At 43.2% G+C, this 25,173-nt stretch overlaps 1 protein-coding gene across 2 annotated transcripts in view; it reads left to right on the top strand.

Moving 5' to 3' along the window:
• frmd3 (FERM domain containing 3) overlaps positions 1–24,136 on the top strand; it is a 68,831-nt gene extending 44,695 nt beyond the window's left edge. Inside the window, exons 10-14 of one of the 2 annotated variants that reach the window (XM_084389153.1) lie at positions 3,328–3,413; positions 5,511–5,585; positions 5,737–5,805; positions 6,899–7,023; positions 22,966–24,136. In XM_084389153.1, coding sequence (XP_084245279.1) covers positions 3,328–3,413; positions 5,511–5,585; positions 5,737–5,805; positions 6,899–7,023; positions 22,966–23,618 — 1,008 coding nt within the window. In that variant the 3' untranslated portion in view covers positions 23,619–24,136. Of the gene's footprint in view, positions 1–3,324; positions 3,414–5,510; positions 5,586–5,736; positions 5,806–6,898; positions 7,024–22,965 lie in introns of both variants that reach the window. The other variant, XM_084389152.1, reaches the window with a different exon arrangement.
• Positions 24,137–25,173: the final 1,037 nt, after the last annotated feature.

A 25,173-nucleotide genomic window follows, 5' to 3' on the forward strand; every position in this document is an offset into this window, starting at 1 on the left:
GCCGCCTCAAGGGGCCGCTACATGGCAAGCACGTACTGGTCCATACGGGCAGCACTGCGACCATTGCGTACATCAACCGTCAAGGTGGTCTACGCTCCCACCGCATGTCACAACTCACCCGCCATCTGAGGTTGCTTTGTGCCATTCACATCCCTGGCGTGCTCAATCGTGCAGCCGACAAGGGACTATATGGGACTTCTTCGGAGCCGCACAGAAAGATCTGTTGCTTCTCCGGACTCGACCCATTGCCAGTTGTTTTACTCCCTGTCCGAGGGGACCCTTGGCACTGGCTCACAGCTGGCCTACGCAAGTATGCATTTCCCCTAGTGAGCCTTCTCGCACAGACACTGTGCAAAGTCAGGGAGGACGAGGAGCAGGTCTTGTTAGTTGCGGCGTATTGGCCCAACCGGACCTGGTTCCCAGAACTCATGCTCCTTGCGACAGCCCCTCCTTGGCCCATTCCTCTGAGGAAGGACCTGCTTTCTCAGAGACGGGGCACTCTATGGCACCCGTGTCCAGACCTCTGGAAACTCCATGTCTGGTCCCTTGATGGGACGCTTCTAGGTGACCTACCTCAGGCGGTGGTAGACACCATCACTTCCACTAGAGCCCCTCATTGAGGCGCCTCTATTATATTACCTCAAGATGGGTTGGAGTGAAGGCTGTCTCCCTCCACCCTCAAAGTGTATGTTCCCGCTATCATCGCACATCATGATGCAGTTGAAGGTAAGTCATTGGGGAAAGCATGACCTGATCGTCAGGTTCCTGAGGAGAGCGAGGAGACTGAATCCGCCTCGCCCCCCCTCTATACCTACTTAGGACCTGTCTCTGGTGCTCAGCGCACTGCAGAGACCTCCCATTGAACCACTGCAGTCAGCTCAGTTAAAGATCCTGTCACTGAAGACAGTGCTCCTGACTGCTCTGGCTTCCATCAAGAGGGTAGAGGACCTGCAAACATTTTCGGTCATTTCGCCAACTCTCACATTGTCCTGAGACCCCGGCCCTTCAGGGACCAGGTAGTGAACCTGCAAGCGCCAGGCAGACCCAGCCCTGGCTTTTCTCTGACCTGTCCGCTCCTTGCGGTTATACGTGGACAGAACGCAAAGCTTCAGGACCTCAGACCAGCTCTTGTCTGTTACGGAGGCCAGCAGAAGGGAAAGGCAACCAGAGGTTAGCCCACTGGATAACGGATGCTATTGTCTTGCCCCAGTGGCCAGTAGCACGAAGGACCCGTTCTTAGTGTCGGCTTGCAATGCCACTCCCGCCCCAGTAGTGTTCCCCAGAAATGGCTTACCCTGTTGAGTTCTTTCGTCACCCCTGCGGCAGTCTGACGTTGTGGAGCGTGTGCATTGTGGAACCTGTGCTAGGCTCGGTGTCCATATGTAGCGGTCCCTGCGACAACCCCATATGTATATTTCTCCACAATCAGCTCCTCGGCGGACGAGCCTGTGTCTTTCCCTCGACAGAGTCCGCTCTGTCATCTCTGCTGGTGTTCTTTCCCCCCTAGAACTAGGCTGGAACCACCCCAGAGACTGCCATATGTTGTAAGACCTTGCTTGACTAGTCCATTTTGCTTGCCTCCCTCCGGGGTAGGATGTGGTGTCCGCATTGTCCCCTTCCCCAAGGGCACGCTTTCCCAGCGTTATCCAATAAGTCACACTGAGTGGGTCTTGCGGAACAGCAGTGACTGAACTTCTCTGCTTAGAGCTCCTACTTTCTGCCCAACACTGCGGTCAGGCCAGGAGTCTCAAGCGGAGCACTGGAAGGGCCAGCAGCAGTGGCGTGTTGGTTGATATCCATCAGTTATGACGTATGTCATAGTGAACTGACAAAGGGGAACGTCTCGGTTACGAATGGAAACCCTCAAGGAACGAATACGTACAATCAAAAGTATGTAATGGCTCATAACTCCTACACCATTTGTCGCAAACTCAAGTGTCTTGTATCGTTGGAATCCTTAACAAACAAGGTCTCTGATTCGATTGTCACCTTGGCGAAATGTTTGGCTATTTTGGATTTTATAGAAAAAACTATTTTTGCGAACTAGTCATAGGTTTTTCCCCAGATCAGAACCAAACCAGTGCAGAAATATTATCTGGAGTCTGATTGTCAATAATTATGAAAAAATTGGTTTGACGTCAGCGATGGGATGCCAAAATTTTGAAGTAGCCTTGGCCTTGGTGAGGAATCCAAAAGAAATCGGCCTTCCGGGGGGCGCCTTCGCTTTTTTGACATGCGTAAAGGATTATGTATCACACGTTTTTTCACACATACCCGTGACATTCATACCATATGGTAGAACTCATTCAGAGCAACTTTGACTCTAGGACCACCGCTGTCAATGGAACTGGGGTGCGTTTCCCGAACAACGACGTAACACGCTGCTTAACAACCATAGTATGATGCATCGTTGAAGAAATCAACTTGCTAGCCCGCTAGTCCGTTCGTTGGTTTCAGGAAACACTGACTCGTTGAACTATGCTGATAATGACGGAACTTGCGAACATAGTTGGCTAACGATGCTTTTGGGAAACGCGAAACCCCTGTTCGTTAACTAGTGGTTTTTGGCTCAACCTCGATAACTGTTTAAAAGCTTTAAAACTACTATATTTCCTATTTCCGTAAATTGCCTGTATTGGCTGTAAATGGTCTTTTCCATGCATGATCTAAGTGGTTACATGTTTGCTAAATAAAACATAATACCTTTTCACAAATGTGATTAAAGGCCTTAAAGCGCTTGAACCCAGATAATTGCTGTTCGCAGCTATATTACTTATGAGAATTGTTTATTGTGATTATTAATCATAATAAATATAATTATTTATTGGTCATTGGAGACTTTCATTTATTTGTTGTGACTAACCCACAATCTTTGTAAAATCATGGTGATGCACAGCTCCTTGTGATTTACTCCTTTATTACACTAATATATGTCCTTGTAAAACATATTGCAGTATCTATAGTGTAAATTAAGGTTAATAATTGTAGTGTACATTGTGTTCGTTCCAGTCAATGTACTGCTAACCGGTTAACCGACTGTGCCGTTATGACGTGTTATATTGATCCACACTCTCATGTTCCCTGCACTCTTCCCGGTAAAGCCGTCCTGCACTCAGCGGCCATCACTCTCACTAATATGCACACAGATTTGGGTCAGCATTTTGTTCAGCTCTCATTATTTATGACATTGTGCTCAGATTCCATCTCCTGTAATTTATAGATCTTTTTATGTCCTTTTACCCCTGTTCACTTAAGTTGATTGTTGTCACCTTTGCTAAGATTCCACGCTTCAGTTATTCATTCTGTCTTTTCATCTCTCTGCAGAAGAAACTGGTTCTGACATTCCACACCTCCACACCAGCAGCCTGTAAACATCTGTGGAAATGTGCTGTGGAAAATCAGGCATTTTACAAGTGAGAGCCGTCCTTTTATCTCTCTCTCTTACTCACTCTCTCTCTCTTCTTCACACTTCATCTCTTTAGCATTTGCTTGTGGTTTGGTGTTTTTATACAGCACCATTCAAAGGTTTTTTATTTTATTTTTTACTTTCTGTTCAATAAACAATCCTGGAAAAAATGGTTTCCATTAAAATATTAAGCAGCATAACTTTAAATTTCAAAATTGATAATATATATAAAAAAAAAATCTTGAGCAGTAAATCATATTAGAATGATTTCTGAAGGATCATGTGACACTGAAGACTGGAGTAATGATGATGCTGAAAATTCAGCTTTAAATATATTCCAATTTAAAACAGTTATTTTAAATAGCAATTTTTTTTTTTTTTTTTTTAAATAATATTACTGGTTTTACTGTAGCATAAGAGACTTTTTAAAACATTTAAAAATCTTACAAACTTTGGAACAGTGGTGTATGGGTCAATTTCAGAAAATAGTACTAATGTAATGCTAAAATAATTAAATGTATGTATGTGTATTAACCCATGACTTAAAACCCTGTTAAAATACAAAATCTTTGGGAGTTTTTGGATCAGTGAAAGAAATGTCTGATATAGTACACCTCATAATTTGTACAGTTATTATTTTAGTGATATTTTTAGAAAAAAATATTTCACTTTGATGGTCTACTGTGACAATGTAAGTTACTTGATGAAATGTGGATTGTAATTTAAACTTACCGTGGTTTGTTTTTCATGATTTCACTCCTCAAATCTTTTTTTTTTTTAAAGAATGTCACAACATAACAGAGTTGAACAGAAAGTGCATAAAGCATTTTAGAAAAAAAAAATACATTGTGAAATCATGAGTTAAAATTCAATGAAACCTATACATATACATTTTTGAAAATAGATTTTGCATATAATGTGACTAAGTTCTAGATCCTGGTGATTATATCAGTATGAGGTCATGAGGACAAACACAGCACACGAATGGCGCCGCTTCCTGAGAATGACCCTGATATAAGTGCCTCTGTCTCTTTCTCTGTCTCTGGTTACTATGTGTGAGTGGTGTCACATTACTGTAGAAAGCCCTTTAATTAAGAGCTTTAATGACAGCAGGTCTGCACATATCAAACCAGGACACTGGCAGTTATCCCTGTCTTCATATTAACAACACACACATCAGTCAATCAATGACAAACTGCTCTCCTGAGCAGGCCACACAGTATCAGTACACTTTTTACACTGATTATCTGCTAGAAAATCTGCTGAATTATGCTGAATGGATTTATATATAGCAAAACCTGTTAAATGGAAATGAGAATACTGCAGTCTGTTAGCTGGAAGAAACTGCAGGCACAGACTCCATATGGTCCTGCTTACAGGACATGCAATGTAAGATAAGCTGGTAACAAAGATACACACATTACAATAAAATGCAATACACATTTATTTCTAAAGTACATTTCAAAACAGAAAGTCTAAAGCGCTTTACAATTTAAAAATAAGGTTACATTTTATATCAATAGTCCACTTTAGACATTCTGCTAACTATAAGTAACTTTGAAACAACATGCCCGCTAACTCTCATTAATTTGCAACTACATTTCAACTAACTTTCATTAGAGTATTAGTAGACTGTTAGGTTTTGGTTAGAACAATATGTTAACATGTAGTTGCAATGTTACTTATAGTCAGTAGAACGTCAGTTGAGGAGCATCAAAATAAAGTGTGAGCAGAAATTAGTCTACTAATACTCTAATGAGAGTTAGTTGACATGTTGCATGTAGCTAGTAGAATGTCTAAAGTGGACTATCAAATAAAGTGTTACCAAACATAATGCATACTTTCACACTGCATTCATACATTCAATAAGATGCATTAACACCGTTTTCATTGCTCTAACGCAAAGGCCACACTACAAAAATAGGTTTTAAGACAGTATAAAGGTCTCAACTTAAGGAGAACACCTGATTTGAAGTGGAAGATAATAAATAAACACATACTTTGTGACTTTTTATCTCACAATTCAGACTTTTTTTCTCACAATTTCGAGTTTATATAAGTCATAACTAAATGTTATTGCATTTCTCTGATTTATGTGATTTAGATGTGCAAAGTCAAGTCAGATAAAGACTGTGTCCAGCAGCAGTATATTTTTCAAGGGAAGCCGATTTCGCTACAGGTGAGATGACTGCATGCGCTATTAACCTCTTACCTGATAAGAGTAAATCATATGTCAGGCATGCTAATATGACTATTTTCATTTGACTTGTGTGTCATTTTATTTCACATTATTTAAGTGGATCAAATGATTGTTTCTGGTTTGATTCCAGTGGTCGGGTGGCTAAAGAAGTGATTGAAGCCAGTTCGAAGATTCAGAGAGAACCTCCTGTTGTACACAGGTCAGCATCAATTTTCAATACGGTATATCTTACCACCACTTTTCTTACTGTATTTAGATGACACTTCACTCAGACATACTGTTTGTGGGTTAGAAGGTTGTGGGCATCAGGCTCTTTATATGGTTTTAAAGGGTCGTAATATACACTTAGCTTTTTTTTTTTTTTTCACTTACTGTATAATCCATTTAAGCATTCTTTGACCATTTTCCATCCTCACGCTGACCCTCACAATTAAACAAATTATATTTTGGATACTGTGTTTTTGAGACTTGTGTATGTAATGACCTCTTATCCCTTATTTTTACATTTAGCACTTAATATGGAAATAATATTACTTGTGTTCGAACTAAATGTTATGTTTTTGGACATTCAATTGCATGTTATTTGCAATTAAATGAAAATGTATTAACGTATTTAATAATTAATAAGTAATTTAAAATAAACTTGTAATTATACATTTGTAATGATAAACTTGCAATTTAGTATATTTAAAATATTAACTTTAATTGTAAATTAAAATGTAAAAAATGTTTATGATTTGAAACTAAAACTGTGAAATTGACATTATTACAAAGTGCACCTTTTAAAAGTGTACTCAAGTGTGTTAAAAACAGTTGTGAGAGTGAACTCTCTCTTTAAGTACACTTAAGTAGTATTTTATTTCAGTAGTATTATACTATTATACTATCTGCAAGTACAGTTTTAAAAATATACCTTTAAGATTTTAAATACATACAAGTGTAAATTTTTATACAATTAAGTACACTTCTCACAAAAGTGTTATATTTGAAATAAGTGATGGCAAAAAAGCAATAAAAAAATATTTGTATCTGTTAGTTGGCTATGTTGATTTCTGATCGATCTGGCCTGCATTTCTCAAAAGCATCGTGAGCTAAGTTGATCGTGGAGACTATTGGTGGCACCTGGTTCAACAATCTACTTAGGCTTACAATGCTTTTGGGAAACGCAGTCCTGGTCTGGTTATGATGCCTTGTATTGTGACCATGACATGTATAGTATCAAACTCTCTTATTTAAAAAACTATGTTTTATGAAATGTTGTCTTTCTGTGTCTGCTTCTGTGGGTGTTTCAGATCTCAGTTTGGGCAAAGCAGAAGCTTTACTTCACTCAGTCATAAACAGCTCATAATGAACATGGAGCCCCTCCTACCAGCACTGAGCTCCAGCAGGGAAAACAGAGACTCCTCAGCAGACATTGGTAACACACACAAACACACCTGCATGCATACACACCTTAAAGGTGAACCTTTTTCCAACTGTAAAAAACGTTGACCCCTGAAATGAAAATGACTTAAAAAAACCTAACAAATGATTATGATCATTTATGATTATGATTTATGATTAAAATGTTGTTCATTCACATGAGCTGGTCATATTAATATACTAGAAAAATATGTTCTACATAAATATTCTACAAGAGGGTGATTGATTTATCTGGTATTGCGAAGAGCAAAGATATGCCGTACCAAAAGCAGATCAGTCAGAATCTTCGTCTTTGGGTGCGAGAGTTGGACATTAAGAAAGGCAGATAGAAGGAAAATCGATGCATTCGAAATGTGGAGCTGGTGGAAATTGTTACGAATACCATGGATAGCCAGGAAAACAAATATAGAAGTATTGGATCAAATAAAACCAAGGACGTCACTAGAAGCTGAAATCACTGCAACTGATTGACTTTGGCCACATTATGTGAGCAAACTCGCTAGAAAAGCCAGTAATGTTGGGAATGGTCAGTAGTATCAGAACTGCAACAAACACGCTGGCTCGACACCATCAAATCAGATGGAAATTAAACCATCAAAACAGCATGGAGAATGCTTGTCCATAAGGTCCCTGAGAGTCAGATACGACTGAATGGATAGATCATCACTTTTGCGAGAAATAGCTGAATCAGGTGTGGATGAACAACATCTGAAGGTTTAAGCACTGCTTTTCACTGACCTTTGAAAAAGAATGACTTAATTTAGTCTTATTTTAGAAATGCTGTGTCTGTCCACCAAAGCATTTTTTTTTTTCAGCTGAAAATGCCAGGCAGCCAAGCAGGTTTTTTTTTTTTTTTCTGCAGTTAACATGACTAGTATAGTATTCCATTTCATAGCATTTGGTTGCTATGATATGAAATATTCATGCAAGTGTTTGTAGTATTTGATTTCATAGTTTGTTTCTGAATATAAAAATGTGGACACAATGTAAAGTATTTGCTCTGGCCTCTGTTTTAAATGATTTTGTTCTGTCTTTTTGCCGTCTGTTGTTGTTGTACAAGCAGTATGTGTATTTATCCAAGCCCTCCAGCACTGTGATTAGACGACTGGGTAAAAGGTTACAGTGATGAGCGCTGCGTTTAACCCAAAATTGAACATTGTTTAACTCTCGGCGACCAGAAAAAAAACACCAAACGTGCAGCGCACAGCGTGAAATAGACTTTCAGCGCCTTGTCACGCTACTGGTGTTTTTAAATACGCAGCACTCACATTGAAAACAATTGGGAAAAAAATATGCTGGCCTTAAGAAAAAATGCTTTGGTAGACTCACGGCCTAAATAAATACGTGTAATCTCACGTGATGCTTTTTTCACGCCAATGAGTATTATTATAAAGTCCAAGACCACTTTTGTATCGCCCATTGTATATTTTGAATGAAAAACTGACCTAGTGCAACTTTATAATAGACGTTGTTGCCAGGTATAACACCCCCCATTCTCAAGGGAAATGTTTAAAGTGAGCCGATGAGGTGCTGGTATCTGTGGAGACTCCAATCAGAGCTTTAAAAATACTTGTGAATATCCCACCAGACAGCATGTTAGCAGTGATTAGATGAGAGGCCTGCTCGGGCTTGTGCTGTTAGAGGTGTGCATTAAAGCAATGACACTCAAGCGCACATGCTTACGGAGTTAGAAGCTGCTGGTTTAATGATGTCCTTGAATTGAATCACTTAGCTGTTTAAACTCAGATCATTCGGAACAGAGTGAAGGAGGAGCATGATCAGAGTGTTTCATCATGTAAGGGTTCAGTCACGTGAGTCTGGGGAGATAAAGCCATGTGAGGAGTCCTGAAGCTGGTTAATTCAATACAAAGCCCCTTAAAGATCAAGTTACCGGAGGAGAGGACAAGGTTTTAACAAATGAATGTCACACTGGCCCTTCTCAGCAGTTCCCTGTACATCCTGTATTAAAATAATGTGCTTGCTAAGACAGATATAGAGATTTGAACAAACTAGTTTATTTTACTAAACTTTAACATGCTAAAACGAAATGCATTATAAACCTATTTACCTACTTTTATTTTTTTACTGATTTTCTTTTTGGGCTCTTCTAGAACAGGTTTTCATGCTTGAATGAAAAAAAAAAAAACCTTATTTTTCACGTATTTGATATTGTTACAGCTGCTCTCTTCCCAGTCTGTCAGAAACGTTCTGTTTAGTTCCTGTCTCTATGAAGCCCCTCCTTCCGAAAAGCGCAATGTGCTCTGATTGGTCGGCTGGACCAGTGTGTTGTGATTGGTCATCTGCTTTGAGCGTGTTTGGGAAATGTCACACCACTTACAAACGCGAGTTTCAACACACTACTAACTTAAATAAAGCGGCCTTGCCGCTTTTTTGCGTTTGCCTTGGGTGGAAATTATTTAAATGAGGAATATGACGACGTGTTCATTCCCAAAAGAAAAATCAAGACTACAATGGAGGCATTTCAGGGAGTTCAGAAACGGTGCGCACTGATATAGAGAATAACAACATTACACTTCGGTTTTTGTGCAGTATCATTGGGGATTGTGTTCTAATGTCAAACTGTTTCAGTTTTCCACCTTAGAGAACAGTGACCCATACATGAAAATCTGGCTTCTCTTTGGTACAATGAATCTGTCAGCATAATGCTGAAGTAGCTTTTAGCTATTTAAGGGGGAAATTTACAACTCAATCAAGACAACAACATAGCTTTTGATTAAAGTAGACCATTTGTTGACCTTAGATATTACAGTGGGTTTCCAAATTCCACTGTCTATTAGATATTGCAGCTTCATTCCGTTCAAAGGCTTTTTAATCTTTAATTATGCAGCAATCAAGGAATGCTGTGATTACTGCAAGGAGTTGATTTGTTAGATTAGACAGTGTTAACTGCTTTGGGTGAGAAATATTTAAATCGTCTTTGAGTCTTACACACTTTTGTGTTTTGTTGCTTTGCACACAACTGTACTGCTAGAAGCCTTAAAGGAATATCTGACCCAAAAATGTACTTAGAGTCCACTTTCATGACATGAATGCACTTCAGTGCACTTTTTAATAATGTTAAATTAAAAGTTTTACTTTACATTTTAAATGTACAAAATTGCAACTTAATTACAACTTAATTACAAATATGATATACATAACATACAATTAAAAATACACTATAACCATATTTCAATGACATTTTTTATTTATTTATTTTTGTAGAAAAGGAAGGATGATTAAAAATGTTTTTGTGGTAATAAAAACATAATGCCAATTGATCGTATCTTACAATTGATCTTATCTTACTTAACCTAAATGTTTTATTCCTTTAATATCTGTTCATGAAATATCAAAGGGTCATGAAACCCTAAACAAAATTTCTCTGATTTTAACAGAGTTGTGTGCGTGTTGAGCATCATAGAAGACAATGTTACCATCCATTAATTTTAATTGGAGGAGAAAACTAGTCTATTTTAAGCTTCTTTTTTTTTTTGCCACTATTTTTATCGTCCGAGTTTAATTCGTCTTCATGTCTACATAGGTTTTCTTGTACCATAGTACATTGATGACTCATAATTATTCATGAGACTGTGTGTCCTTATCCTATGAGAAGATGCTTCGCTTAATTATTCACGACAGCATGATTTCCTATGACGTCCTTCAAACTGTAAGATCGCATAAATTAAGTGAGAAATGCATTTATGGATCAGAAATGAGTGTTTGTTTTTGCTTTAAAAGAGTTTCTGCGTCACATACAGTAAGCTCTCATAAATAGATTATTTGACACAAACGAGAATCATCAACATTGTTTTGTTGAGTACAAATGTGAACAGCTGTGCATTTATCTGTGCATTAAATTATAGCTGTCACAGGAAATGTAGGCTACAGTACTTGTGTAATTTACGGTGAGCTTACAAAACCATGTATAATATATGTTTGTTTTGTTGCGTGTTCTGCAGTTTGAAATTTATGGGAATCTTTGATTATTTTGAGAGTGAAATAAAACTGTCTGAATAGGGCTGGGTGATAAACAATATCATATTGAATTCTCGATAAAATTTACGTAGATAACGATGATAAGCTCTGGACATTTTTTTCTCGATATGGATTAATCTAACAGCCTATCACACACCAAAAAATAAACATGACAACAGCCAGTCTGTCACTAGTCTCAGCTTCAGACGTCACGCCCACGAACCGTTGGGTGAACGTCTGATGCATATGGCACACTTTTCTGAAAACACTTCAGGAGTTTCGAAGTCGCGATCTGATTGGTTAAATTTTACAGGATGTCCGGGAGACGTGCGTCGCGTTCTTTATCGGTCTACCTGGAAACAAATCCCATGATGCCAAAACCCCTCGTGGAAGAAGAAAGCCATTGTGTTTACAACTGTGACAATAAGGGCTTACCAGGATCAACTAAACGCTGGATTTTCAAAAGTATGTGAAGTTCGCGGCTCCATTGTTGCAGTAAACTTGTACAACGTTCATGAATTATGAATTATAGTCTATTTGAGTCATTTATTAGATGCACGCTGGTCTGTTATTGTAGGGACATCTAGATTATATTGGCACGCCCCTAAACATGACGTGGAACAAAACGAATTGTGATTGGTTGAGTTACACTTGGGTCGGTCCTTGGCCAAGAAAAGCTACGATAGAGTCCAGACCTTCTGTCGTCAGTCTGAAGGTCTGGCTACGCGAGACTAGTCTGTCACAAACACCAACTCAGTTACTCTCAGCACTACACTTCCCAGAATCCTTCCTGCTCACCAACTGCATACACTCCACAATCACCTGTCTATTACCTGAACTACTCACATGTTGAGATTCCTGCCCATCATCGTCCTTTGTCTTCTTGTCTTCTGATCCACCGGTGGCAGATGCCTGGAGGAATATGTAAAGGAGTTTGTTGACATCAGCCACTGAGCCACCTGCAGTGACCTCACCCTGATGGAGGATTTTGGTGTGGGCTGGACAAAGCTTTGTGATGCCGCGAGGAGACCTATCCTGGACCAATCCTCATACCTGTCATGCAAGCAGTCCCTGTCCAGAGTCCAGTGGTGGCTCCAGTCGCTGTCCAGAGTCCGGTGATGGCTCCAGTCCCTGTCCAGAGTCCGGTGATGGCTCCAGTCGCTGTCCAGAGTCCGAGGATGGCTCCAGTCCCTGCCCAGAGTCCAGGGATGGCTCCAGTCCCTGACTGTCGTTCAGTAAAGGCTCCAGTCCCTGACTGTCGTCCAGTGAAGGCTCCAGTCCCTGACTGTCGTCCAGTGAAAGGGTCCAGCCTCTGACTGTTGTCCAGTGATGGCTCCAGCCCTTGACTGTCGTCCAGTGATGGCTCCAGTCCCTGAGTCCGGCCCAGTCCCTGAACTCAGCGCTATCCCTGCTTCCGCCTCAGAGCCCGCACCTTCCTCAGAGCTCAGCCCAGTGTTTGTCTCAGTCCCAGAGCTCAGCGCAGTGCTCGCTCCAGCACCAAAGTTCAGCCCCAGTGCTCGTGCCAGTCCAAGAGTTCAGCCCTGAGCTCGCACTCCTCCCAGAGCACACCTAGGAGCCCGCTCACGCACCAGAACTCAGCCCGTAGAGCACTGATAAGACAAATTATCTGACCCTCTGTTCTCCCTGCTCCTTCGTCACGGTGACCTTCACCAGTCTCCTCGTTATGGCCACGACGGCCGATGGAATCACCTTTAGTTGATTTATTTGACACCTGTTTTAGACTCATGGGCCCCTGAGCTATCTGCACCGCCATGGCTTCCTAAACTTCCTGCACCGCCATGGGCGCCTGAGCTACAGTATCACCACCGCCATGCCTTCCTGAGCTGCCAGCTCCTCCCTGGGTTGCCAGTGCCATCCTGGAGATATCCATAGTTACCTGCCTGTCACCTGACACAGCTCCAGGACGCCCACCCTCCCACCCCTGGTGGAATCCATTTTGGATGGTCGTGTTTTCCAGAAGGGGAATGTACTGTCACAGTCACCAGCTCAGTTACTCTCAGCACTACACTTCCCAGAATCCTTCCTTCTCACCAACTGCACACACTCCACAATCACCTGCACCTGCCATCTATTACTCTCATTAGCACCTTTCTACAAAAGCCTGCACTCATCACAGTACCGGTGTCTGGTCTCGTCAATCCTTATGGAAAGACAGTGTTGTCTCCACCGGTACAGCTTACCTGACTCCTTACCTGAACTACTCACCTGTTGAGATTCCTGGACGTCATCGTCCTTCGTCTTCTTGTCTTCTGATCCACCGGTTTATCTACCGCCGTCACCATCACAGAACCTGCAAAGGACAGAGACTATTACCATTTAATCTAAGTCTGCTTATTCATCTATTTTATGAACACTCGCCGAATTATCCTGCTTGCTGTCTGCTACCTGCTAATAAACTTCTGTGAACGTCTCGGTTACCTATGTAACCCTCGTTCCCTGAGTAGGGAACGGAAACGTTATCCTACCCTCTTGACGGAGGCCAATGCAACCAAAAGCGCTGTCTTCATTGACAGGAACTTAAGCTCGACTGATTGCAGAGGCTCGAAGGGAGCACTCTGCAGGGCAGTTAGAACCACAGAAAGGTCCTAAGAGGGTACGAAAGGAGGGCGAGGAGGACTACATTTTAGGATAGCGGTAACATACATTTTCAGGGTGGAGGGAGACAGCCTTCGCTCCAACCCTTCTTGCAGGAAGGAAAGCACGACACTGATCGGGCATTTTCTGGAGTCTTCCTACATACGGCAGGAGCGTAGACCACCTTGTCGGTTGATGTACGCTACTGTTGCGGTATTAGATGGCGCGGACTAGTACGTGCTGGTTCTTGAGCAATGCACGGAAGCGGTGCAGAGCCAGACTGTGGAGGCATCTGTTGAGACAACAACATGCCTTGAAACTCGTTCTAAGGGCACTCCGGCCCGTAGAAAGCTGAGGTTCGTCCACGGGGTGAAGGTCTGACGGCAAGTCGGAATCACTGGTACTCGGAGCGTGCCGTGTTGCCATGCCCACCTCGGGACTCGATCGCAAAGCCAGAGCTAAAGCGGTCTCATCCGAGCGACGTTGCTGCGACTGCAGATGCCAAATGCCCCAGGAGCCTCTGAAATAGTTTTAGTGGAACCGCACTCTTGCCCTCGAACTGTCTCAGGCAAGTCAGCAGTGACTGCGCGTGCTCGCTCGTAAGCTGCGCACACATGGCGACCGAGTCGATATCCATGCCGAGAAAAGAGATCCTCTGCACGGGGCAAAGTTTGCTCTTCTCCCAACTGACCCGAAGGCCCAAACGCGCTAGGTGCCGGAGCACTAGGTCCCTGTGTTCGCAAACCTGATCTCAAGAGTGAGCTAGGATCAGCTGAGTCGTCGAGATGGTACAGGATGCGAACCCCGTGTTGCTGTAGGGAAACAAGGGCTGCCTCGACGACTTTCGTGAAGACGCGAGGAGAAAGGTCTAGCCCGAATGTGAGGACTGCGTACTGGTTTGCCCGCCCCTCGAAAGCAAATCATAGGAACGGTCTGTGTCGAGGAAGAATGGAGACATTGAAGTAGGCGTCCTTCAGGTCGATCGCTGCAAACCAATCCTGTGGCCGCACACATTCGAAAATGCGTTTGGCCGTGAGCATCTTGAACGGGAGCCTGTGAAGGGACCGGTTCAAGACGCGCAGGTCCAGGATTGGTCATAACCCACCGGTTTTCTTGGGTGCAATGAAGTAGGGGCTGTAGAACCCGGACCTCATTTTGGCTGGAGGGACAGTCTCGATCACACCCTTCGCCAGTAGGGTGGCGACCTCCGCTCTCATGACAGGGGCATTGCCATAGTGAAGCGGACTCCCCTGAAGCGGGGAGGAGACCGTGTGAACTGAATCGCATAGCCGAGCCTGATGGTTCGGGCGACCCAGCGGGACAGGTTGGGAAGCTCTAGCCAGGCTCCCAAGAACTGTGCCAGCGGGGTCATGCGAACCACAGACGTACCCTCGGTGGTGCAGCGAGGCGGAATGACCGGCCCGGACGGGGGAGGCATAGCGTCCTGGTGTGGGGGCACGGTCATTAGTCGTGTCCTGCCAGAGGAGGCCAGGGAAGGACCAGCGTTCCACGGGGGCGTGCTCTGGCAGGGGTCTGGCGACAGAGGGGGACGAGAGTGGCGAGGCTCGTGAGCGGCACGCACTGTCATCCGGGACCTCTGGGGGCTCAGAGATGGGTATGTCAATTCTTTCTTTAACCACATTAAGGCGGGCGAGCAGCAGGGAGTGGAGAACAAAAGATTCTACCCCGGCCCTCCACCGGGGGAAGGAGCGGCCCTGCTACCATCTCCTTGAAAGAATTGACTGCCATCTCTGAGCAGCCCATCTCAGGAGCACCGCTTAGCCTGGCGTTTAGCGGGGCACGGGGCTGGAGAGGGCTGGGGCGCCTTCCTGTGGCTTCCTCCACAACACGGCCTGGGTGAAGGCTGCTGCTGGGGCCGTGCGGGAGGGGCGGGAGCCGTGGGAGGGCGCCCTCGGCGGCGAGCAGGCTGAGGGTTCTGTGCCGACGGCTGGGTGGAGGCAGCAGCGGGCCGTCGAGGCAGAATATGTCTGTTCGCCTCAGTCTGCTTCTGGACGGTCGAGAACTGTTGGGCGAAGTCCTCGACCGCACCGCCGAAGAGGCCAGCCTGGCATATGGGAGTGTCGAGGAAACGGGTTCGCTCGGCATCTCTCATATCGGCCAGGTTGAGCCACAGGTGTCTCTCCTGGAACACACATGTGGACATCACCTGACCCAGGGAGCGTGCGGTCAGTTTCGTCGCCCAGAGAGCGAGGTCAGTGGCGGCACGCAGCTCATCAAAGAGCCCTGGGTCAGTCCTGCATGTCCCTGAGCATCTGGGCCTGGTAGACCTGCAGAGTGGCCATGGCATGCATAGAGCCCGCTGTGGCTCTATAGGATTTCGCCACCAGAGTAGACGAAAACCTACAGGCTTTGGAGGGGTGCTTTGGGTCACCATGGGAGGAAGTGCTCTGCGGACACAGTTGCATCGCGACAGAACGTTCGACCTGGGGAACCCCAGTGTACCCTTTAGCAGCGGCCTGGTCGAGGGGAGGAAAGGTGGAGAAGGTCGCCGAATGAACACAGGAAGACAAGGGTGTCTTTCAGGACCTTGTGACCTCCTCATGCACGTCTGGGAAGAAAGGTATTGGGGTTGGACGCTGACCGGGATCAGCGGCCGCACCCAAAAACTAATCGTCAGGACTCCACTCTAACCCAAAAAAGAGGACTCAACTCTAACCCAATGGCTACCCGGGAAAGCATGGCCATCAGCTCGGGATCAGACTGGCACACCCGAAGGCGGCGAATGACACCTTGTGATGCAGCGATTGACATCTTCTCTCCTCATCTGGAGTGCCAAAAGAGACATGCAGGACCCTCCGAAGACGGTCCCGCGCTCTCAATCGTAACACTCGCTGGTTGCAACACTGGAGAGGGGGATGTGGGCCGAGGACGTATCGTCGACGTATTAGTCCACACCGTCACCCTCAGGTCACCCTGGCCACCAGCCGAAGTACGACCTCTCGTGGAGGCGGTAGATCGGGGTGTGGATGAGGGGACTCTCCCTCTGACGAGGTCATTGAGTCTCGACCGAAGCGTTGCGATGGTCATGTTCCCGCAGTGAGAACATGAGTCATCCACAAACGCTGCCTTAGCGTGATCTACGCCCATCAGAGTGAGAGATTAGTCGACCGCAACCATAAGTGCACTTTTTAAGTTTTAAAAAGACGTGCCACGCGCAAACTCTTTTGTGAGAGGAAAAGCCTCCGCAGAGTGTTGAAGCGACCAGGGAGATGAACACACAAACACTGGCAGATCACTGCACAGATCAGCAGGGAATGTGCACTCGCTGGAGCTCGCCGTCACACCAACACTTGGAGAGAAGCTCGTCTTGAAGAGAGTAGAGATGAATCATCGATCTCAGGATGGCTTGTGGAACACAACACTTGGCCAACACAGTCAGTGCAACACTTGGCCAACACATATCTGCATGTTGCCAGAGTACTTCCTTATATACCCACGAGGTGGGGCGGAGTTACGTTATGCAAATTCCGCAGACCCATGGCATTTGCTTGCCATTGGCTCATTTTATTTCTCAAAGATGAGAGGCTTTCTAAGAACGAAACTCCATTCGTCACCACAACGTAACTCGTAGTGACCACGAAAGGGAACTTGAGTTACCTGTGTTGTCTCCTTCTGTATCGTGACACAGTCAGTGCATGTCACTAATAAATTATTTGCCTTAGTTCACTAATTAGTGTAGTTGGTTGTTAAATAGTTCCCCACACCTGTTCTATTTCTACTACTCTAATTGCCTCTTTTTACCTCTGTTTATAAGCCCTGAGTTATCCATAGTTCCTTGTCCTTTATCGTCTATGTTTGATGTGGTTGTGTTCTCCTGAGTTGCATTTATTTTTAAAGACTATAACTTCCTTATAATATATCTATTTATATCTTTATATATCTATATACTGTATCTATCTATATACTATAATATATCTTCTCCATCATGCGAGTTGTGACTACAGCCACTCTTGACTGAATACAGGACCCTCCAAGTGAGTAATATAAGGAAAATATGGACTTACCAGTATTACATCGCCTCATGACCTGTGAGCAGAGGGCGCTGGAGGAATATTGGTGGTGGGTGCTCCAGCTGGATGACTCCCCGTTCACCATCTGCGAGGCAGAAAAGTCCACGACTACCACAGAACAAGTGCTAGAGCCTGCCACTTGGGTCTCCTTGGAGTCGAAGTGTGTTGTGTTAAGTCCATCTCAGAGCCAGGAGAGGACCAGATCCAGTTTCCTCCCGAGTCCCCACCCTCAAGTCTTCATCTTCCAAGCTGGTCCTGGCCGCATGCTCTGGTCCTGTCTGGAAATCTTCCTCCTCCAATGTTCCCACCCGAATTCCTGGTCCCATCTTCTTCACTGGTTCTTCTTCACTGGTGTCACCCTTCTCCTCAGCTCTGCCTGCACCCTAACTCTGTGCGGCCCATCGGATTCGCCTCGGAGTTCCCGATCAACAGCTCGGCATTAGTATGAGGATTCCCCGGCTTCACCTCAAGGCTCTTGGCCGATGTCTCCACCTCGGTCTGTCAGCCCATTGGCTCTGCGCTCCCTTGACTCCACCGCGGTCTGTCAGCCCAAGGACTCCTCCAGGCTCCCTTATGGTTCTGGCTCAGTCACTCGTCGCTCTGCATCCACCACGGACTTCCGGGTCTCCAGCTGCAGGAGACCTGGAGAAGCCTGGTGGAGCCGCTTCTCCGGCTTCCCTGTCATCCTCACTCCCGCTGTCGTCGCCACGTTCTGCTGAGCCCCTGTCTCCACCTCGGTCCCATGAGCCAGCAGCTCTACCTCGGGCTTCTGGGCCGTGGATGTCACCGTGATCCTTGGCCTCTCCATACTCCATGCACCCTGATTCCACCTTAGTCAGTTAGTCCGTCCCTGGGTTCCAGCCAGCCCTTCAGTCAAAGCTCCTCCCACTGTTGGCTCCACCATGGTGTCTCTCTCTACCAACTTCTCTGTCTCCACTGACTCCTGTCCATCACCAGCTCCACACCCACCTCCCTCCCTCCACAGATGGGCTCTTTATGGAGCAAGGACGCGACTTCCGGGAGGGAGAGCTACTGTAATATGTATGTCCTGTCTGCTCAGTTTCTGTAATTCTGTTTTCCTTAGTTCACTAATTAGTCTCATTGGTTGTTAATTAGTTTCCCACAGCTGTGCTGTTTCTACTCTGATTACCTCTTGTGTTAATAAGCCCAGAGTTATCCTTTGTTCCTTGGTTGTGTTCTCCTGAGTTGCATTCATTATTAAAGACTATTAATTCCTTAATCTCCTTTGTTGTGCAAGTTGTGACTATAGCCACTCGTGACAGGTTGCTACTCCGTGGAGTTTAATTGTGAACAAACAAGTTTACATGTTTACATTCATTTTCAAGCTCTAACAAATATGTGGAAAGCATTTTCTTTCCGATTAATGGTAAATGATTATCGTAATAAATCTCGCTATCGTATTATATGAAAAAAATATTGTGATAATCCAGCCCTATATCTGAATCAGAAGTTATTGTTGTGTTGTCAGTCTCCCCTCTTCCCTCTCGACTCTGCAGTTTGCCATGCCCACTTTTGTAGCATTTTCAAAACGGTGGTGAGAACTAACTGGTGCTGAAACAGGGGGGTTCATGGCTCTTTAATAAAGTAATAAAAAGAGATTGTTAAGGGCCAGACAAGTAGTTTGTTGAGGGTTGGTTTATAAAGAAGGACTACACGCCTGTGCACATATATATTCAAACGTGCATACCTATAGACTAAACGCATAATACGCATGTGCACACCATCAGCGTTCTCACAGGTTCGAGTTTTTAAAGTTTCCGCAGAGAGAACTTAAGGATTTTCTGTTAGAACGGTGTCGTGTTAGCGGCCCCTAAGTTAATAACTAATGAACGCTGCGATGGAAGTGAATCAATCAAAACAATCATAACTTTAACTGGACAATAACTTTATGCTAGAGCTGCTGTAAAGCCAAAACAATCTCTGTTACTTTAATTTCCTATTATCACTGTAAAGCTGCTTTAAAACAATCTATATTGTTAAAAGCGCTATATAAATGAAGGTGACTGGACTTGACTTGACTGCAGCATGACACCTCAGATCAGGATGATCAGTCTGCTAGCTGTACTGTACTCCGGAGTGAATCTTTTTACCATAATCAGACCCTGTGATTAGCAAAGCCTTGTGCTATGACTGATGCAGTATAAATAGCTCATCCTGCATTTGGGCTGATCCAACCCCTAATGCCCTGACTTTGTTAACACTGCCGACATGCCCGCTATCCGGTGAAGGAAAGGGGCCGGCAGGACCCCATCCTATGGGTGTGTGTGATTTATTACAGCATTAACCCAGCCAGAAGAGTTAGGGAGAGTGTTTGGCATCATTCAACCAGACAGAAGCTGTGAGAAAGTCATTGTGCAGTGAGGTTGGGATTGAGAGGGAGGTGTGGAGGGGGTCAGATATGGAGGTTCTCGGAGAGCAGGGGGAGCGTGGAAGCGGTGTTCACAGTGTGGTGGGTTGTGAAGTTGTTGCTGAGGAATGTCTACAAGAGGATGCAGATGAGGTTCTGAATGTGGTCTTAGATGAAGGTTTGGAAGAGCGGGCGGATGCCATTCGCTGTCAGGTGAAGATCACCACACATCACAACCTGCAGCTCCGCATGGCCAACTACACGGCACGAGACGTATATGTGCGGTTGCTTGGCCATGGAAACCGCATCTCAGGAACCGGTACGGAAGCTTCCAAAATACTGTTAAAATGATGATTCCTACTTGATTTCTTCATTGACTAGCATCCTTGCATCATTCTGAAAAATTAAAGGGATCGGTCACCCCAAAATAAAATTTTGTCTTTTTGAACATAACATAGAAGATATTCTGAGAATTTTATGTATATATATATATATATTGTCCATTCAATGGAAATCAATGGGCACCAAAACTGTTTGGTTACCAACATTCTTCAAAATATCTTTTGTAATCCGCAGAAGAAAGACATTTATACAGGTTTGGAACGACATGGATAAGTGAAACATTTTTGAAAATTATTGTTTAATGGCTGCTGAAAAGTCTTGATTCTTCTTTGGTTTAACTTGTCAATAATGTAATATAATAAAATAATGACCAAAGGGTTGACAAAAATGCACGTATTAAGCTTGATTAAGCCAACACTAAAACATAGAAAATTAGAAAACATAGAACATAGAAAAAATAACTAAACCAAAAGAATTCACAACAATGTAGTACAATAGTGTGGTCATTATAATGTTATTTCAGGAGCTTTTGTTAAATGTCAGGATTTTTGGTTAAATGTTTATACAAATATTTTGTTTCATTTTTCATTTCTCATAAACTAATATGTTATTTTCGGATATTATTTTAGATTTACATTATAAATGAGTATAAATGACTAAAATATAAACTGACTTTTAAATTATATTTTATCTAAAGACAAAATTTATGACACTGCTAGGGAAAATTTTAGATGTAAACCTGAGTGATTGGGTCCAAATTAAATGATTAAGCGTTGTGATTAAAATTAAACTCTGTGGCTTACTAAACAGAAGTGATTAATTAACAGTTGTTGTTTTTTTTCAAATAAAAGCATTTAAGTTGCAATCATTTTGCACAGGCAATTAACAATTTTTCTTTTCTTTGTCATTTGAGTGGAGGGCAGGGGATGTTTAATTTTGTGCAAAATGACTTTTTTAAAAATCTTTTTTAACATCTTTCACATTCTTTACGAAAATCACCCTCATATTAAGTTATTGTTGCATCTAACTGTTGCCATGGTAGCCATGATGGTCTTGCTAGTGATGACTGGGCTAAATGTCTCTCTATGTCGCCATGGTGACATCTTCTTTTTGCCCATGCCTGCATCTACTTGTTTAAGTGTGCTTCTGTATAAGGTGTTCAATAGATAACTCATGATTATCCAATTAGTTTGACAAATATTACATTTCATGCACTGTTAAGTGGCTGTCAATGCTGATGCCCTGAAATCTAGTACGCCCTGTCAATTATAGATCATTTAATTACTAATTGTGGAATTAATGCTTTCAATCCATCAATCTAGTTTCTATATGAAGAGACATGAATTATTTTTCAATAGCAGCTATGTTAAAATATCATTGGGAAATGAGAAGATGGTTATGTTAGATGACATTACAGAGGTCTGTGTGTGTTAGAGAATAGTTGCATGGAGAAGCATCGACGTCAATGGCAACTTAGCCGGGAGACTTGTCTTAATCCACACTACCCAGGCAGCTGGGTCTATATTTAGACGGGACTTGTCTAAAGAACACAGGCTGCAGCCGTGCCTTTAAACTGCTGTATAAACACATATACGACATGCACACTACAAGAGCAAAAGCTTTAAACTGTGGAATAGTTTGCAGGCCACAATGATAAAATAATATTTTAGTTAGCTCAAGGATGTTGTGTACAGTGAATGTTATGAATGTGGGTCATTCTTGGGTCATTTCTGTTTATATATATATATATATATATATACACAGGTTTTCCAATGTCAGATTCTAGCTATTATCCATATTACTATGCAGTAAATGCTGTGCAAAAAAAAAAAATGTATTTACATATAGATATAGAATTCTCGTATCACTCCGTTTCATTGTGGCTTGTAATTAATCACACATTCAAATTTGGGAAAATCCATTAATAACCTACATTTGTCTTTGAAAACATGTTTTGTTGGTCTCAAATGTTTTGGTCTTGAATGTTAATAGGATTATAATGCAAAAAAAGAAAAGAAAAAAAGTCTAATAGTTAATTAACTTATCGAATATCAGTGCATTACCCCACACAAATATTCTTCTGCTTTTTGCCAAGTACAATATTTTCTGTATTAAAATGTTTTTGAGATTTTTTTCCCTATAACAGAATGGAAACTTACTTATAAACTGAGGTGTACGGTTAAATAAACTTAACTCCAAGGTCCTGACTCTCTGTGGTCATTAAAAATCCCAGGATGTCCTTTAAAAAAAGAGTAGGGGTGTAACCCCGGCATCCTGGCAAAATTTGCCCATTGGCCTCTGTCCGTCATGGCCTCCTAATCATCCCCATATATACTGATTGGCTTCCTCCCCCTGTCTCCTCTCCACCAATAAGCTGCTGTGTGGTGGGCCTTCCGTCGCAATATGGCTGCCGTCGCATCATCCAGGTGGATGCTGCACATTGGTGGTGGTTAAGGAGATTCCCCCCTTCCATGTAAAACCCTTTGAGTGCTGAGAAAAGCACTATGTAAATGTAATCTATAATAATAGCTATCCTGACAATGACCCATACGTCCTTCAGGAAATGTCGTTGAAATCCTGTGAATTTTTTGTGACCTAACACAAGCAATTGTTCACTCCGCAGGACTCTCGGCTTTGAAGGAATCTGTCCATCTGTCCCCACTGAAGCCGTCGGTCACTCCTGAGGAAGCAGAGATAGAGGAGAGGGAAATCCACGGTCAGGGCAGACGAGAAGACGAGGCAGCCAATAGGACGAGAGCAGATGAGGAAAGGAGAGAGATCCGTGTAGACAATGAAGACGATGAGTGCAGCACCCTCACCATATCTGACACGGCGTACAGCCCGTGTGCCAGCATGGTCCCGACGCCAGTGGAGGAGGGTCAGGGCGGCCTAGACCTGCTGTTCCAGAGTCCCGCGCGCTTGCTGAAGGAGCTGCACGCGGATCCAGAGATGCAGGTGGAGCTCCAGGCGGAGAGGGAGAGGGAACTCGCCAGAGAGGCGTACCGGCAGTCGCTGTGTAACCCGTCGAGCGGGCGGCACCAGATCCAGGCCTGTCTGAGCAGTGCCGCACGTTTGGTGGTGATGGCCATCGTTCTCCTCGTGATTCTACTTCCCCTCCTCCTCGTCCTGCTGGAGTCGGACCTGGACATCTCCTTCTTGCATGACATCCGCCAGACGCCCGAGTTCGAGCAGTTCCATTACGAGTACTACTGCCCCATGCGACGCTGGTTCCTCTGCAAACTCGAACTCATTACGGAGCAGCTATGGGGCGACTGAGGCTCGCCGTCCTACAGGAACTACAGGGAACGGGGGCGGGAATGAAATGGAATGGGCAGGTTTGCTCTCCTACATTACATGATTTATTCATTCACATCTTTTGCAAATCATGCCAATACGTTTTCATAGCGGTAACTGAGGCAGTGTCCCGGCTGTAGCATAGAGAACAGCATGTGCCTATTCTCAGATAGTTCAGTCAACTTCATGAAGGGTGTACGAAAAGCACAGCTCGGATAGAAATGCATCTTACATTTCAACATTGATAGTGGATACGTATGCCCTTTCAATATTTACCATTCATTTCACATGCCTGTTGTCATTAAAAAACGTATCAATCAGGGTCCAAAATTAACTTTTTGCCTTAGCTGTCAATGGTGGGATTCTGAAATCTTCAATGGAAAAGAATACTGAAAAAAAAGTATCCCGATTTCCACAAAAATATTAAGCAGCACAACTGTTTTCAACATTGGTAATAATAAGAAATGTTTCTTGACACTGAAGACAGGAGGAATTTACATTTTTAAAAAATATATGAAATTAGAAACCAGTTATTTTAAATTGTAATATTTCACAGTAATGCTGTTTTACTGCATTTTGGATCAAATAAATGCAGGCTTGGTGAGCATAAGACACTTCTTTCAAAAACGGCCCCAAGTTTTGCACAGTAAATCAGATTTATATATATTTTTTATATATTTGGTTTACATACTTGCAGAAAAAACATGTTTTTTTTTTGTTTTTTTTATTACAAGTCAGCTTTGACTTCAGCTATATGAATCAACGATTTTACAAAAAGAATCAATTCTTATCCTAGACTCTTTTGAGTTGACTCTTTTGAGTCGACTCCCCATCAGCTCAAGCATCACATACTAGTGAATCTCAAAAAAAATCTAGACCCATTACGACTTTGTTCCTCATATTTCTGTTTTGCTGGCTTAACAGCAGGAATGTGACGCATCATGGCATCCTAGTTTAATTTCTGATGGTAAATTTGTTAGTAGTCAGTTTGTATCTCTTTGATTCACTTATATCAGTGAGAGTCGGAGGGTATGGAAGCTTGTTTCCACCACGGAAACAAAAGGTAATTCCTACTTTTTATCTTACACTTTTTTTCATGCAATTCTGAGTTTATATCTCACAATTCTGAGAATAAAAATGTCTGAATTGTGAAGTCTCGAATAAACTCACAATTCTGGCTTGTTTTCTTGTAATTGTGATATAAACTCAGAATTGCAAGTTATAAAGTTTAAATTGTGAGATATAAACTCGCAACTGCGATAAAAAAAGTCCGAATTGTGAGATAAAAAGTCGAAATCACCTTTTGAATTTTTTTATTCCGTGGCGGAAACAAGCTTTCATAAGGTCACTGTTAAACGACGCGTAGGGTTACGTAACTAGCCAAACTGGCCAGTTAAACACTCCCTTCATCAAAGACAATTTTTCCATTCACATTTGACGCTAAAGTTAATTTTGGACCCTTATAGCAGTTTCCAAGTGAAATCCTGTACACTCATATGAAGAGTCCATATCAAAAGATTTGATGTCTTTGACTCAA

The sequence above is a fragment of the Rutilus rutilus genome (assembly GCF_951802725.1).
Source record: "Rutilus rutilus genome assembly, chromosome: 19".
Taxonomy (NCBI): Eukaryota; Metazoa; Chordata; class Actinopteri; order Cypriniformes; family Leuciscidae; genus Rutilus; species Rutilus rutilus.